The 16,827-nt window shown below is 33.6% G+C and overlaps 2 protein-coding genes across 2 annotated transcripts; one reads left to right on the top strand and one right to left on the bottom strand.

The window, feature by feature from the left end:
* Positions 1-591: 591 nt before the first annotated feature.
* On the top strand, positions 592-5,818 carry LOC110930097 (probable xyloglucan endotransglucosylase/hydrolase protein 30). The gene is made up of 4 exons (XM_022173323.2): positions 592-1,118; positions 1,207-1,307; positions 1,445-1,653; positions 5,193-5,818. Exons 1-4 carry the CDS (start codon positions 770-772, stop codon positions 5,701-5,703), a joined length of 1,170 nt encoding a protein of 389 aa, XP_022029015.1. The 5' UTR covers positions 592-769; the 3' UTR covers positions 5,704-5,818.
* A 154-nt stretch (positions 5,819-5,972) lies between these two features.
* Positions 5,973-8,497, bottom strand: LOC110930098 (syntaxin-22). The gene is made up of 7 exons (XM_022173324.2): positions 8,012-8,497; positions 7,181-7,274; positions 6,961-7,100; positions 6,811-6,885; positions 6,570-6,727; positions 6,291-6,391; positions 5,973-6,212 (listed from the first exon to the last, which is right to left on the bottom strand). Exons 1-7 carry the CDS (start codon positions 8,206-8,208, stop codon positions 6,147-6,149), a joined length of 831 nt encoding a protein of 276 aa, XP_022029016.1. The 5' UTR covers positions 8,209-8,497; the 3' UTR covers positions 5,973-6,146.
* Positions 8,498-16,827: the final 8,330 nt, after the last annotated feature.

Raw genomic sequence — 16,827 nt, forward strand, 5'->3', positions numbered from 1 at the left:
CTTTCTTTTTAGCCAATAGGTTAAATGACTATCTAGGACTCTAGTGAAGAGTGCTGGTGAATCAAAGAAGATTTTTTAATTAATAATGGAAAATAAGACGTTTATAATTATGCCTTTATGGTTAAGTACTTCCATATAGTGATTGTATTTTTAAAACGTATACATCCTTCATGGAATTATGCCTTCCTATAATTCAGCCTTCCGGGTTGGGAAATCACAGTTTGTATCCCCTTGATAATACTTAAAACTACAGGAAATGCATGATCAATTTAGGGATGGAGTTAGTGTGTTAGCAGAGATAGCACGGGCTACCCCTCAACCCCGTCTTCACAGTGTAAAAATACCTCTTAAGTTCGTCTCCATAGTGTAAAAATACACATCAACTTCGTCTCTTTTATACAAAAGATACCCCTGATCCTAATTTTTTTATACCTCTAAAATTTTAAGATAGATCCGTCATTGCCATTAATTCTAGTGATGAGAAAAATATAATTTTTTCAAGAACCCATCAACAACACAAATTGACGCGAGTATAAATACCCTAAAATATTGTAAAAGTGATGTGCCATGTAATTCTAGATCCGCCAATTATGTGTTTTTATACTTTTATTCACATTGCCGAAAATATCAATATATATTTGGTCTTTTCAAGGGCAATTCGGTCTTTTGCACAAAACATTCTCTCCCTCCGTCTATTCCGCCACTGTTGAATTCTCGGTTTTTCTTTCCATTTTCAATCCTGCACTCCCTCTATAGACTATACGTATATATGCATGTACGTATACATACACATTCATTCCAAACCCTAGATCAAAACATGAATCATCAACACATCTGTTTTCATCGTCACCGTCACCGTCGCCGGAGCCAGTTTTCTTCTCCGTCACCGTCACCATTGCTGACGTCATCCTCCACCGTCTATCACCTCCTCCTGTTCACCTTATGTATTACTACTACTAACCATTTCTTCATAGATAACAATCCTATACACACAGCGATGGCGTTTGATCTGAACACGATAACTTTCGATCAAGGCTATGTTCCTCTGTTCAGCGACTTTAACATCGATCGATCTGAAGACGATACGAACGTACGTCTCCTCCTCAATCGTCAATCCGGTACGTGCGGTTACTGTTTTCGAATGTTTTTGTTGAAAACTGATTGTTATTTTACGTTTTCGTAAGATTTGAATATAAACTGTAACAGGATCTGGTATTATATCATCCGATTATTACAATTATGGATTCTTCAGTGCCAAAATCAAATTGCCGACGGAGAATACAGCAGGCATTGTGGTGGCGTTTTACGTACGTAATCATAATTCATAATTTATAAATCATCATCTCTAATTTTGAGGAATTAGGGCAAAAAATGAGAAAACAAAGGCAGTTTTCGTATTTGATTATTATGTTGAAAATGAAATGGAATGGTTTGGTATATGCAGAGTAGTAATGTGGATGTGTTTCCTAAAAGACATGATGAATTAGATGTGGAGTTTTTGGGGAATGTTAGAGGGAAACCGTGGAGGTTTCAGACGAATGTTTACGGTAACGGTAGCACTAGCCGTGGCCGGGAAGAGAGATACCGCTTGTGGTTTGATCCGAGTAAGGAGTTTCATCGGTACAGTATTCTTTGGACACGCAACAAGATCATGTAAGTTTGATGCATTCTTTTGAATCTGTTTTCTTTCAATTTAAATGATTGCTTATGGATCAACTTGTCAATGTGAGCAAATTTAACACAAAATTGATGGATTTAGGCTTATTCTAGCTAAAGGGGGTCATGTAAAATACATATGTTTTACATCCTATATTAGCTTCTTTAGAAGTAGTACAATTCATGTTATGAGATTTAGTAATAACTAGCTAGTGGGTACAAAATTTGCAACTAATCAAAAAAGAATTGAGAATATAAGATGAACTCATTGTGTCAATAAAGTATAAAAGGTGAAATATGTAGACAGATTGTGATAAATGTCTAATCTCATTTTCGTATCATCTCATGTTTGACCATTTTTGCGACTCGCCTCTGAGCTGTCATTTTCATCCAAAAAAATTGGAATCTTGTCATTTAAATCTGTGTGGGCCAAATTTCGAGGGACGAAAGTAGCAATAAATTGCCAACAATGTTGGCATTTTACTCGATACGAAAATATAACCCAAAATAAAGTATGTAGGTGATATAAGATAAATAAAAAATTAAATACGTGGAAAAATAAATAGCCGGTCAACTTTGTATATTTGTAAGGTATTATTTCTAATGATATGTTTTAATAGGTAATGAATTTTTATTAAAGTAAAAACTTGTATAAATATAAAAAAATTGATCATCTTGGTATTATGTTTTTTAGACGTGTGGATCAATGAATAATGCTACTAGGCATGCGAATCCCACTTTGTGTATAAGTAGCAACTCATAAGTGATAAGAGAAGGCTTTACTTTAACTAGACACCCTTGAATATGTTAAGTCTTCAAGCTCTTTTGGACTTTGACCTCATAAGAGATTATTACGCACCCGCTAAATGTGGCTATTTTCTCTACTCTTTCTCCAATCACAAGAAAAGGTTGGCCTCAAATTATCGGTAATCAAATTAGTCACTTTTTTCTTTATGAAATACATATTTAAATCTATGTTTAGTCACTTTTTTTCCTTTATGAATTACATATTTACATGGTTACAATAATAACATCATACATGGTCAAATCAAATGAAAGGAAGCAAAAGTATATCTATATATTTATAGCTTTTAAACTTTAAAAAAGTTTAGTGGTGTTTTCTAATTTGTTTTGTCCTTTATTACTCACCATAACTATAATCAGACTTAAACCTAAAAAAAGAAAAGAAAAACTAATAAGAATAAGGGTTTGACCAATTTTGCTCCCTTTCGGCTAGTAGATTAACCTAAGGTTAAGATGAATAAGGGTTTGAACCGGATTTTTTTTTCTACTTAGGTGTCAAGAGACCGAAAGGGATATATTCATTCCTTGTCTACTCTTTTCTTTAAGAGGATTATTTGTAACATAAGTATAACTTCACAACCCATTAGGGACAGATAATCCATATCATAAAAAAGGTCTTAACTGTTGTGTGTTAAATATATCTCTATTACAATTGTTTACCTTTTAATTAATGATGCAATATGCTAGACAACTATTAATCCAATAGTAACCGACTTTTTTAACTAGGCTCATATAATCAATGTTTTAAAAACCAATTTATACCGGCCGGTTGAACCGGTTAAACCGGATGCCAGAAGCTTAGTCGGTACGAATCATACCGGTAAACTGAGGGAATGGTAAGGAAGTTGTACCGCCGGTAAATTAGATTATACCGGTTTAAACCGGTATACCGGTACCAGGTCAAAGGTTAAAATGAGGAAATCTTATATGGGCACAAAAAGGTGACGATTTAAAAACCTAGCGTCTAAAAAGGTAACAATAGTGAATTTTTGAATTATTTTTTTATTATGGATTAACTTTTAGAATATATTTTTTTACTAGGTTAGACCACCCGTAGTGGGCGTGTTTTTTGAAAAAAGTTGAAAAAAATGCCCTCAACACCATTACACTAAGGTAGCGTTCGTTTCATGGAATGGAATGGAATGGAATTAGGAAGTTTTTCTTTGTAAAATTGATCTTGGTTGGGGGAGGGAGGAATTTGAAATCCCATGAATTACTTTAATCAATGAAATTTGTGACTATTTCAACATTCCTTAGAAATCCTTCACTCTAATGAAGGAATGGAATAGAATGTTGAAATAGTCACAAATTTCATTGATTAAAGAAATTCATGGGATTTCAAATTCCTCCCTCCCCCAACCAAGATCAATTTTACAAAGAAAAACTTCCTAATTCCATTCCATTCCATTCCATGAAACGAACGCTACCTAAGCGTTTTGGGGGGTTATTTTTGAAAAAAAATTGCCTTGGCGTTATTATTAAAACGCTGCATCCTCCATTCCATTCTTGCATGTAGCCAATAGAAGGAGTTGGTTTGACCAGCCAATGATCATTTATTAGGTTTTTTTTTTTTTTTTTTTTTTTTTTTTTTTTTTTTTAATGATTGGAAGGGACATTATTTAGGCATTATTCCTACTACGCCACTTTTGCTATAATGCCTCAATGCTGATTAGGATGCCACGTGTCGAATAATGCCTCATGGTGAGGGCATTATGTTGGTTCACCACTACACATGGTCTTATAACCCCGTGTATTACACGGGTTAAATAAATAAAAATCAAATAGTTAAAAACGAAGATTTAACAATGATAAAACGATATTTTTAAGACGTTTTTCTGATATCCAAACAAAATTTTGTGTCATGTATGATCAAAACTTGTGATGTTTGTCAATTTTATAAATGGGTTATTGGATTTTATCACTCTAAACTATTGGGTATTGGTCGTTGTCACTCCCAAGGAATTTTTTTATTTGTATTATTTAGTATATAAAGTAACATTTATTTAACCCGTGTAAATACACGGGCCACAGGGTTTAATATATAAAGTAATATTTATTCAACCCGTGTAAATACACATGACACATGATTCTAGCTTAGTATCATTATATATAGCATAACAAAAGAAATATGCATATAATAATACAGTTGTAACATTACTTCATCAAATATTAACATGCGTAATCATTTTAAAAGAAAATCACATGAGTTGTATTTTTGGTAGTTTTGTGTATTTTACCACGTGTATTTAAGCATATTCAAATTAAAAGATTTAATATAGTAAAATTGATAACTTTATTCGTATCCATAATTTCTTAAATGTTTGAAATATATATTAAATTTAATAATTAATAATAATTATCTATAAGTAAGAATGGTCTAGAATAATTATAAGTATCCCTATATTGGTTTCTTTTATTATATAGTAAGATAAGATTGTGAAATGATAGTTTTTGATTATTTTTTTGAGTAAAATTTGTATCTTATGGATTTATAGGGTTAGTTAGTCAACCCGGTTAAACCCATGGTACAACCCAGTTCTACCGGTTGAACCATTTCTGAACCTAACCCGATACGATTTAAAAACAGGTTTTTGAAACATTGCATATAATTGCTAGGCAACTAAATAAAGTCCAACAAAAGTTTTTTCCAGTCTTTTGAGTCATAAATGTAAAAAACCAAGACACAAGACATTTTGTTTTTATTAATTTTTTGTACTATTTAATTTCTTCAGATTCTACGTGGATGAAATCCCAATAAGGGAGGTTTTGCGAGACGAGAACATGGGAGGAGACTACCCATCAAAACCCATGTCTTCATACGCCACCGTATGGGACGCCTCAACATGGGCCACCGGTGGCGGCCGTCACAAAGTAGACTACCGCTTCGAACCCTTCACCTCCGAGTTCCAGGACCTTGTCCTCCAGGGCTGTCCAGTTGACCCCACCGATGCAGCCTCAACCAACTGCCTTGACGCCATAGACGAACTCGAAGCATCTGAATTTGCCACCATCACTCCACGACAGCGCCAAGCCAAGAAGTGGTTTAGAGAAAAATACATGTATTATAGCTACTGTTATGACAGAGTAAGATACCCTTCTCCGCTGCCGGAGTGCTTGTTAATCTCATCCGAACAAGAACTGTTCAAGAATAATGGGAGGCTAAAGAACCCCCCACGATTTCATCGGTATCGGCATTCCCGGGGAGGCTCACAGCGGCAACCCAATACGACAGCTGCATATTAGCCCATGTCAGGGGTACTTGCATTATATATATAGGGCACGACTTAAGTAAAAAATAGCGATAACCGCACGCATGTACCTGACATATAATGGAAAGACATAGCCGTATTGCATAAAACATAGATACAACTGTTTATACGGTTATGATTTTCAAACTTTTATGGATTTTGTTCGATTCGTGACGCCAAATCGTACAAAATCCAATTCAACCTATGAGTTACATTTTGGGTTTAAAAAAAGAACATAAGATTTTTTTTTTTTAAATAAGGGAGAGGGAAGAAAGAGAAGTTGTTAATCACACAGAAAGCATCCTTTTAACAAATATAAATTTCAAGTATATTTTCACACAATGAAAGAAAGAAGAAAACAATCCTTGTAGAACCCAAGATGCTCAAAAGGAGCAGCATATTAAATTGCTTCTGACCCGTAGATACATTGGTATGAAGTCAAACTGCAACGATTATGACCACGATGCAAAGCACAATCGCGACTATCACCAAAAGCAAGCAAGTCTGCACAAAAACAAGGCATGATCATCAAGATCAAAGAAATGGTTGGCTAAACCAAATTATTAACAAGATTTTACTTACCATGGAAGAGTTTGCTCTTTGAGTTTTTGATGCTTGCGCGAGATGAGATCTCGCCTGTGCAGTCGCAGCGTGAGAATTCTCAACGTTGGAGCCAATATCATCTGCAAAAAGAAACAACTCAGGCATCAACCACGAAATAGAATGTGTTGAATGTCATCGAGATTTTTATATTTTTAATGCGTATAACCCCGCATAGACTCGATTACATATTGTATTTGAAATCATAAATTAATATATTGATTAATTATTAGAAAATAAAATGAACCAAAAAATGCTTACCGATCATAGCTCCTTGCTCATGAACCAAAACAGCAAGATCCTTAAAAATCTCGTTTACCTCGCCTATTTGGTTCTGGATTTCTTGAATCCCTTGATCTCTTTCTTCAATAATAGCCTCGTTAAACGCGATCTCATTGTCCAACAGCAAAACCTCCTGCCTGCACACACAAAACATGAAAGAATTCAGCACACAGCTGCAGATTAACACCTAGAAAGTTACATTAATACAAGCAGAGCTCACCTTCTAGATTCCATAAGAAGAACACGCTGTTCTTGACTTCTGTCCGAGCCTATATCCATTTCACTGGCTGCATAACTGCACATAAAACTATAACAATCAGTCCTCCATACAATTCCCTAAAAGTACGACTGCAAACGAAACCTAATTTACCTTGAGGGAAGAACAGCTTGAGGAACAGAAGGAGTGTAAGCCGTCTCCCTTTCAGCTGCAAGGCGCTGGGCCTTCTGAAACTCTTTCAAAGCCGCTTGAAAATCTTTCGCAAGTTTAGCATCCGTAATCTTTTTGCTCACCTGCACAATTACCAAGCTCCATTAGCATCTCAAACAGCAATACAAAACAACCAACCATCAAAATACTAAAACCCACTTACGCTAACTTCCGCATGATGATCTGTTTCGCTCGCTTGCTTGAGTTTTTCCGAAGTATCTTTAACCAGTTGGCCAATATGTAGTCTTGACTTATGCCTACCAGTTAATAACAATCAATAACTAATTAAGTAACCTCAATGTCAACATTCATCAGATTAAGTAACCAATATGTAGTCTTGTCTTGTGTCTATCAATTAATAACAAACTATAACTAATTATATAGTCATGCAAACAAATAGAACCTATAACTAATAAATAAGTAACTAGCTATTTCTCAACTTTAAAAGTTAATTCCTAAATCATATCTTATCCATAGTTGTTAATGGCGAATAGCGCCGCCAAGTAGCAATAAGGGACCATAGCGTATAGCGATAAATAGCAGGCGTAGCGATACACTAGAAAAAAAAAATTATATGTATATTCTATCAAAATACTCTATATATATATATATGCTATTTTACAAAAATAAAAATAAAAACTAAAATACAACTATTTATCGCTATATTTAATTGCTATTTATATTGAAAAACAAAAAAAGTGTCAGCCATTCACGCTATCTATCGCTACAACTCTAATAGCCCTAATACTAGACCTATATGCTACGTAACGCGCTATAACTATCGCTACGATCGCTATTGACAACTATGATCTTATCTCAGGATATCGTTTTATAATTCCTAAATCTTTGTTACTAACACCATTTAATAGTTGACTTATAAATCAAGAAAATATAAAACCAAACCCTACTCAAATATAATCACAAGTAATAAATACAATTCAAAGCAACACAAAATTCAATCTATCAACAATCAAAATTACAAACCAAAACATACAGTTTTTCCCTTAGTTCATGGGTATCTTTAGGTGTTCCAAGAGTTTTAACCAGCCGTTGAAACGAGTTAACAGCCGTATTGATCTGAAATATCCCGGACGCAATAGCTTGGGTCGGATCTTGTTGCTTGAATCCATTGGTGTATCCGACCCGCCTTGTATTCAACGGACGACCCGCTTCCAGATCCTGAAAGCTCATCTTATCTAATTATATATAAACCCTAAAATTCGATTTTTTCTTTACGAATTGAACCTTGAAATCAATCAGTAATTGTGATTGAGATGTAAAACCCTAACGAGCGAGCAGGAGATTGGAGTTTGAGATGAGGATTATGGGGTTTATAGGGATCGGATGATGAAGAATTTTAAGGCGAAAATTTTGGGGAAAATTGACGCAAAAGCAATAATGAGGATTAAGGAAATAGAAATAATAAGGGGGTGGTGAGTTGTTGTTGTTGTTGTTGTTTGTATGTATTTGACGCCGGCGCGTGTAAGTTGAGGGACACGTTGGTATTTTAATATTGTTGGATGAGAGGCCATAAGTTTTGAATGGTGTGAATTGGATTTTATTAAATTTGTTTAGATTTGTCAATGGGTTTGGTTGGTTATTTGTGTTCCGACTTTTTATAATTAATTAACTAGATTATAGGCTCGTGTATTATATGGGTTTGAGAATAAAAATTATATTTAATCTAACTTGTAATAAAAGACTCTAAATATTGTCACAGGGCATTCTCTTATTCAACCTTATAAATTTTATTTATATTTGTTTAATAAATTTCTTTTAATATTAATATTAATTAATAAACATCATATAGATATCATTTATTTTTATCCTTATCTTTATCTAAAATTATAAATAACTTCAATTTTATAATTTAGACCCTTTGTTTTTTATTTTTAACATAAAGATTTTCATCTTTTCCAATTTAATCCCAACTTTTTTTTATTTTCAATTTTGGTCTACCATACTTTTCATTTATCCCAAGTTTTTCGTTTCATTCTAAATTTTGTGAGTTAACGCATCGCAACTTGCGTGTGGGGTTCAAAAATTTTTCGTATATTTTTTTCCCGTTTGACTTACCCGTCGTGTCACACCTATTTTTTCTGTGTTTGACAAGTTCGTCCAACACGAGGGTCCTGGATGGACTTAGTTAATTTTTTCTATGTTTTACGTTTCGGTTTAATTTCTCAGCAACGAGCGTGCGTGATTCAAAGATTTTACTTTTGTTTTTCACTCGACGTTATTTTTTTCTCATTTTTATTTATTTTGTTTTTACGAGCTTTTCCGGTGTTGGTGGTCGCTGACAATGGTATAGTATTGCTATACTTAACACAGTTTTATGACAACCGCTGCAACGCAGGGGGCTTAATACTAGTAACTTAATAATACACGACTGATATGTGTCATATTTACTTTTTTTAATCAAATATTGCAAATATATGATAACCATACCATATTTACTATGGTAACCATTTCATTTCCTTAATTATGTGATTTTATTGGCATTTCTAAACTATTTTGCACGTTTCTAATTTTTTTAGCTCACGAAACATTCTTATAAATATATTAAGATAAGTCGTCCTTGATATAACAATTATGTCCCCATCTTACTATTCAATCTGCTATGGAGTTGTTAAGCCAATGTAGATACACGTTTGCTTTATTCTACTACTCTTTTTGTCACGCCCCAACTGATGACAGAATCATTAGGATGAGACGAAATAGATTGCAAGAGACTTCATAACACTATTTGTGACAATATTTAAATCAACTATTTTCATTTCATAATAAAATTGTCAACACATTACAAGAAATTCAAATGACAACAGTGTTCATAACATACACATAACAAAATTGATACAACAATTTAAACCTAAGACGTCTAAATGTGTATCTAGGCATCATCGCTACTTCGTTTCATAGCATCATCATCCTCAACCTGTAACATGTTTAAAATAATTTCAATGCAAAAGCAAAGGCGAGTACACAAGGTTTGAATAAGTATAGCATAAGTATAAAAGCATTTTCTCGAATCCACATGGCAATTTGTAAACAAGGTAACTAGCATGCATAGCAATACGTCAAACCCAAGTGTCCACTAGTATTTAGCATCCCTCGCCACAAAAGTGACGAGACCGTTTAGAATAAAGACTTAACAAGACCCCGACAGGTGGTGTGCTACTCCTATAGCGCTATATATGTTAAGTTGAGGGCTTAGCAAAGTTAATGACATATAACATGTATAATCTAGCATGAACCTAAGTAAACAAGTAGCATGTATAATAGATTGAGAGTATAAAGAATGGTTAAGTGTGTGAGGGTGTATCTTGTATAATAACATGTTACAACCCAAAGTGTCTTTAAAAGTAAATGGGTCAAGTGTACTCACGGTTTTGCAAGTCTTGAACTTGAGAATCCGCGAGTGGGTTGTTTTTTTATTAGGAGGTTGGAACACCAAGTCCTTCTATATGAAGTAAACAAGGCGTATGAGTATCAGAGAGTAACGGTAGATTAAAGATTTAGGAATTTAAACAATGAGAACTTAAACATATGAAAATAACCATCCTTAACATATGATGTTTGGATGATAAACTTACTACTTGACAATGTCCATTTGTTCATCATCAAAGGTTCTGTTTGTTAAGTATATTACATATTATATACATATTATTATGTCCAATATTTCAAGCATGAGGTGGGAGGATAAATCCTCCATTCAGGAACCTCTTTAGAGTCATAGAAATCATGTAGGAGGTAGGAAGAAAAGTCTTTTATTTAGGCACCTCTAAGTGTTCACCACTACACTTGATGTTATGAACATACAAGAAGGGTCATGAACTACAAGTAATACAAGAATACTAAACACTAATCTATAAGAAATCATCAAACAATGTGTGGATTTTATGTAGGACAACCTAAGTTATTCCTAAATCACACTTACATTAAGTCTTGAACTTGAACATCACTTGTGGGTTAAACCCTTGAACAAAACAGAAAATTTGTGAGGATTAATCCTCTGATTTTGAATGTCTCAACCTTGTTTTTAAGCCTAACTAACCATAGAAGTGGTTATAAGCATAAGGACATAGGTTTGAGATGAGTTAGACTCAAGTTTGAACAAGTTTAGTAAAGATTTAATCAAAACAGAAACGAACAATGAACTTTGGAGCCTTTTTGGCGACGTTCCAGGGACTGGTTTACTGTGAAAAGCCCACGGAATCGAAGCTAAGGTCAACCAAGCACATAGGAAAAAGAATGAAGTAAATCGGACAAGAAACGAGTGAGTTATGCTCACTTTTGTGAAGTAGGATGAATCTGCTCGAACACTGATTTGCAGCTGCGCTTTTTGAGAGTTTTAGAGTGATTTGGATGAGTTTGTAAAGTGATTTGAGCTTGGATTAGCTTGGTATTTATAGGGGATGATGATGGTTAGTGGTTGTGAGTTATTAATGCAAGAAACACAATAAACAACTCAACAAGCACAACATGAGTGCCCAATCTCGTAGCTGGGAAGTGGAATCTGCGGATTACCACCTTTGGTGACCCATGACGGTCACAAGGGGAGGAGGCCGCGGGGCGCGGCGCCCTTGTGGCTGGTCATAAGTTTTTTTTTTTTTTTTTACAATTTAGGTCCTTATAGTTTATAATTAGGGTTTTAAGGGTATTTTATGCAATATAAACAAAGTTTGTGGGTAAATGAAGTGTAGTTAACATTAAATAAACATAATGAAGTATGATTTGGCGTATGAATGTCATATTTAAGTATCGCACACGATCAAAAGACGTTTTATGCATAAGTTTCACATTTTTGCAAGTTTGGCACATAGTTTCCAAGAATTTTGAATAAGCATCAATTGTTTCACGAAATTAAATGTATGAGCATGTGTAAAGTATATTTAACACGAAATTAAAGAAATAAGAGTTTTATTTATGATCCAAGTCTCGGATTTTACAACGATTACAAAGAAAGAACGATTATAAGAACACAAGACTTCCAAAAATGGAAATACAAGCAAGACCATCTAAATATGGAAAGTACGAAGAAGCAGGGCGTTACACTTTTTTGTTACATAGCTTGGCTTTGTTATGACTTGATTTGATTCTGGTTATATTTTCGTTATATATAACTTTTACATATTACTGTAACTTTTTATAAGTATATTTTATTTTTTCTCAGAAATAAAAACCATAACATCAAAGTGGTTAATTATGAAATTGCATTGACCATTTATTAAGATTTAGACGAAGTCACGACCAAAAATAAAGTTCCATTTGCTACATCCATTGCCTCTCAAGTTGCATGGTTGAAAATAATTTAGTTATGTAAATTTGTGCATACATTATTATTATTATTTTTTGAACGACAAATTTGGATCACTGACGGACCACTGAAGTATCATCGTGCCACCAGCAGAACCACCCGATCATATCCATCTCCACTAGGCAATAATGCCTATACACCAATTCAGGAGGAAACCCAATAAATCTGGAAAAACCCCCTTTGTGGGAATCGAACCCATGACCTAATGGTCATAAGCCTTATCCCACCCCCAATACCACTAGGCTATAATGCCATGGGTGTGCATACATTATTAAATTATATAATTTTAATCCTCAAACCTGTATAATACACAAGTTTATAACCCATGTAATGAACAGTAAAATTTTTAATAAAACTCATATCGAACATAGATTAAAATAAATATGTTGTAATATTGTACTCAGAATTTTATAAAAGTTGTTCTAAAATGGAAAAATAATTAAATTAATGTGATCTTGGAACTTTTAAATATAAACAAAATTAAAAACATATAAATTAATAATAATAATAATAATAATAAATCATACAAATAAATTTCCTAATCTGAATTTACTTACGTACATGATTTCCCCACATTCGTTTAAATTTATTAACTTATATAATATCATAATATCATAATATATATTTATTTGGAATCTTTTATTAATAGTTAGATATTATACTAGGTTAGTTCCCCGTGTGTTACACGGGTTGAACAATTTAAACTATTTAATAAATATTTTGTGTAAATGCAAATCAAAGACGGAGACATTTATATACCAAATTGACATAAATGAGTTAATATAAAGATGATTTATGTTAGTATTATAAAATTTATCAAAGAAGCATGTAATCAAACTGTTGTTGAAAATAATATAAAAATAAATATATTATATAATACTTATTACTGTATTTACTTATAAATGTCACGTAAACTTAGAGAATACCGTATTTGAGTTAAGAGTTGAACACGAAAATTAAAGTATATAACCAATAAACATTGATTAATGTTTTTGTTTACCCCTTATAAACATTTATAAATAGGTTTTACCTTTAACTACTTTAGTTTAATAAAATAAATAAATCATTTATATTATATTAATTTATATTTAGTGTACGTCTTTTGTTAATTTCAGAATAAATAATTTTGAAATCTAATAAATATTTCAAAATATTATATTATCTCCTATACGAATTGTTTAAATTTATATTAAATTTAATTTTATAATTATCTTTTAATTAATACTGATAATCTATAATTAAGTAGGATAGAGGGGAAAAAAACTAAAAAAATAGATGGCTTTAATAAATGACATGTGTTCTCTTATTGGTTTCTTTTATTATATAGTATAGATTATATTATTTGATACACTTATATTAGTTATAGATAATTTATATATACTCTAATTTTCAATATTTGTATGCATAAAGAGTTGTACGTTGTGCTTAGTCTTAGTTTTGGTGTCTCAGTTTCTGTCATTGGGTAGTGTGCACATAAGCTCACCGTCCTTTTCATATGAAATCCACATACCATCTTTCTCACACAAAGTCTGGATAGAGAAAGAGATCGGGAGAAAGGGAATCAGGAGATCCGTCCACACTCCGCTTGCGGCCAATATCGATTACGACGGTGATGATAGGGTTAAACGAAAATGAACACGAGGGTGGTTCCGACGAATGGTGGCGCATCAGACCCGATCTCCGAGACACACAACTAACCTAAAGCTCATCCTAGAGCTCGGTGGCGGGAGATCTGCTGTTCGATGAGATCCTGTTTCAGTTGTGTAATCCCTAATTTTTAGTTTGTGGTTATTGCTTTAATTTCTATTGTTTGTTTGATGATGGTGAGTATCGGCTCATCTGAGAGTTTTTTAAGTTGTTATTTGGTCAGATTATTCGTCCGCTTGCTACGATTTTGTGGTTTAAGAAAAACGAAAAGTAAGGTGTGATGTTGCAAGTTTGCAGTTGGTTTGAAAGATTAGGGTTAGGAGATTGTTGGTTCTGTGTTGTGTTATCATAAGGTAGAAAAGAAGAGTTGCGTCTATAGATTAACTTTAGGGTTTGTGTGTGTTCATCGTATAAAGAAGAAGTAGAAAAAACAATTGGTTGTTTGTTGTTGTGGCATGGAATAGAAAAGAGTATGTGTAGTATGCAGCTAGTATAATAGAATATTAGGGTTGGTGTTTCTTTGTAAGTTGTAGAAGAAGAAGAAGAAGAAGGGTGAATGTGTGTTGGGTTTGGGTTTTAACAGAAAACGAATAAGAAAAGTAGAGTGAAGGTGACGTGATGGCTGCTTTTCCTTAGGATTGTTGTTGTTAAATGAAGTAGAAGAGGAAGTTTTGATATTTATGAATGCAGTTTGGTAGGATTGCTGATGTTATTCTGGTTAAACCGGTTCTCCCTATGTGAACCGATTACCCGTCCAATGATTTCCAATGCAAGTTAAGTTCGGTGATAGTAATTAAATGGGTTAGTCGGGTTAAGGTTGAATTATTTAATTGTGGAGTATTAATGCTAGGAATTCATAGTTTTAATATGAAGTTTTATTTAAATATTCAATTGTGATTTGTGAATATGGTGTGGCTAGCCAATCCATATTGAGGAAAGAGGGAAGTTAAACATCATGAAGGAATTTGATGAAAAGACAATCTGGACTAGTGATCTTATTCCACTCATGGCATGCTATCATAAAGGTTTTTTACTCTATGCTCCTTGCTTACCCTTTGGAAAGTTAGTCTGATTTTTATTTTCACATGATTGGAATATGGTTTTTCTTTCAGAAAAGTTACAACATTCGTTATGGACCGCAGAAGTTATAAATTCCAACCTTATATCAGGGGATTCTTTTCTTCCTGATGCTATATTGTCTAAGAAGTTCTTTTTTCGAAGAATATGGCAAGGGAAAGAGGCACAAGCAGCTGCACGTGAGGTGACATATTCATCAATCTCTCTATGTAATGCGTTGTCATGTCTTCATACTAATAATTGAAATGAATTATATGCAGGTTTTTTTGGCAACAGATAGTGATGCCACTCCTGTTATTTGCTTCCTTCTTCAAGAACAGAAGAAGTTGCAAGCAGTGAGGCTTCAGTGTGTTGAAATGGATAATGATATTCTTTATGATATTACTAATGCGTTCTCTATGTAATGCGTTGTCATGTCTTCATATTAATATCATATTAGACCCGACATGAGCTGGAGTATACTAGCCATCGTAGCAGCTCCTGTTGTTGTAACTCGTCCAAGGTAGATGATGTCTATTGTTATTTTATCTTTTAAATGAAAATATGTATTGAAATGTTTAGCATTAGAAACTATTATACTAGACATAGAAACATTAGCAATTATATTAGACATAATTGGTGTAAATCTGATCGATTGCACGCCAATTTCGTTGCCCGCGGCGCAACGCGCGGGTCACTTTTCTAGTTACTAATTAAATTTGAATTTATACGTTTATCTCTAACTATATTAATTAATATTATATTATTATTAAAAGTGAGGAAGCACGAGAGAGTGACACGTGTACAAAAGATTTTTATTTATTAGTATAGAAAGATTAATATACTGTGTTGCTGTTTAACGTTGTGGACGTTCAAAAATAGTGTTGTTGTTGCTCAACGTCGTTCACACCATCCCGTTCATGGTGTTTACCATTAGTTTTCTTAGATCACACGGTGTGGACGTTCAAAAATAGTGTTGTTGTTGCTCAACGTCGTTCACACCATCCCGTCCACGGCATTATTCAAAGGGCAGGGGAATCTCCACCATCGTGAAGGAGATTTTGCAGACAATGTGGCACGCGGTTAATGGACGTGATGTTAGCCGTTTTACCTCCAACGGTTAACTTTTAAATTTAAAAGAAAAATACTTTTTTTTAATTTATAATTTCACACTATAAATAAAACCACAATTCTTCAATTTTATACCAACTTTTCCACTTCAATGTCGTTCTACTTCACTAAAAAAGACCGACAATGGCAGCCGTGGCGTGGACCGAAGAAGAGGATATTGCACTTTGCGAATCGTGGGTCGAAGCTTTAAGCAATCACACGCCGAGTAGGCGCACGAGCGGTCCTTTTTGGAGGACAACAATCTGACAACACTTCCAAGCCTATACGAGTCATAACAACCGAACTGTCGACTCCCTCTCGGCTCATTTTAGGACGATCCGTCTTGATTGCGAAAGATTCGAGATGATCCACAACGCCGCGGAGATCGAGGGTGGTGATCTCGGGGAGGACGACATCATTCAAGTGGCCCTCATCAACTTCAGGCACGTGCACAACCGTGAATTCAGGCTCCACTCTGCGTGGGAAATCATTTGATTTTTTATTTAAATTATGTATTTTTTAGTTTCTTATTTTTTATTTTATGTATTTTTTTTAAATGTATGTAATGTTTTTTTTTTTAATTTTGGTGTTTTGTATTTGTTTAATAACTAGTAATATATTTATAAGTTTTTAATACATTTTGTATACAGCTACTACTTCTAATAAAGCATAACCAACTT

This window comes from Helianthus annuus, chromosome 13, assembly GCF_002127325.2.
Source record: "Helianthus annuus cultivar XRQ/B chromosome 13, HanXRQr2.0-SUNRISE, whole genome shotgun sequence".
In the NCBI taxonomy this organism is placed as follows: domain Eukaryota; kingdom Viridiplantae; phylum Streptophyta; class Magnoliopsida; order Asterales; family Asteraceae; genus Helianthus; species Helianthus annuus.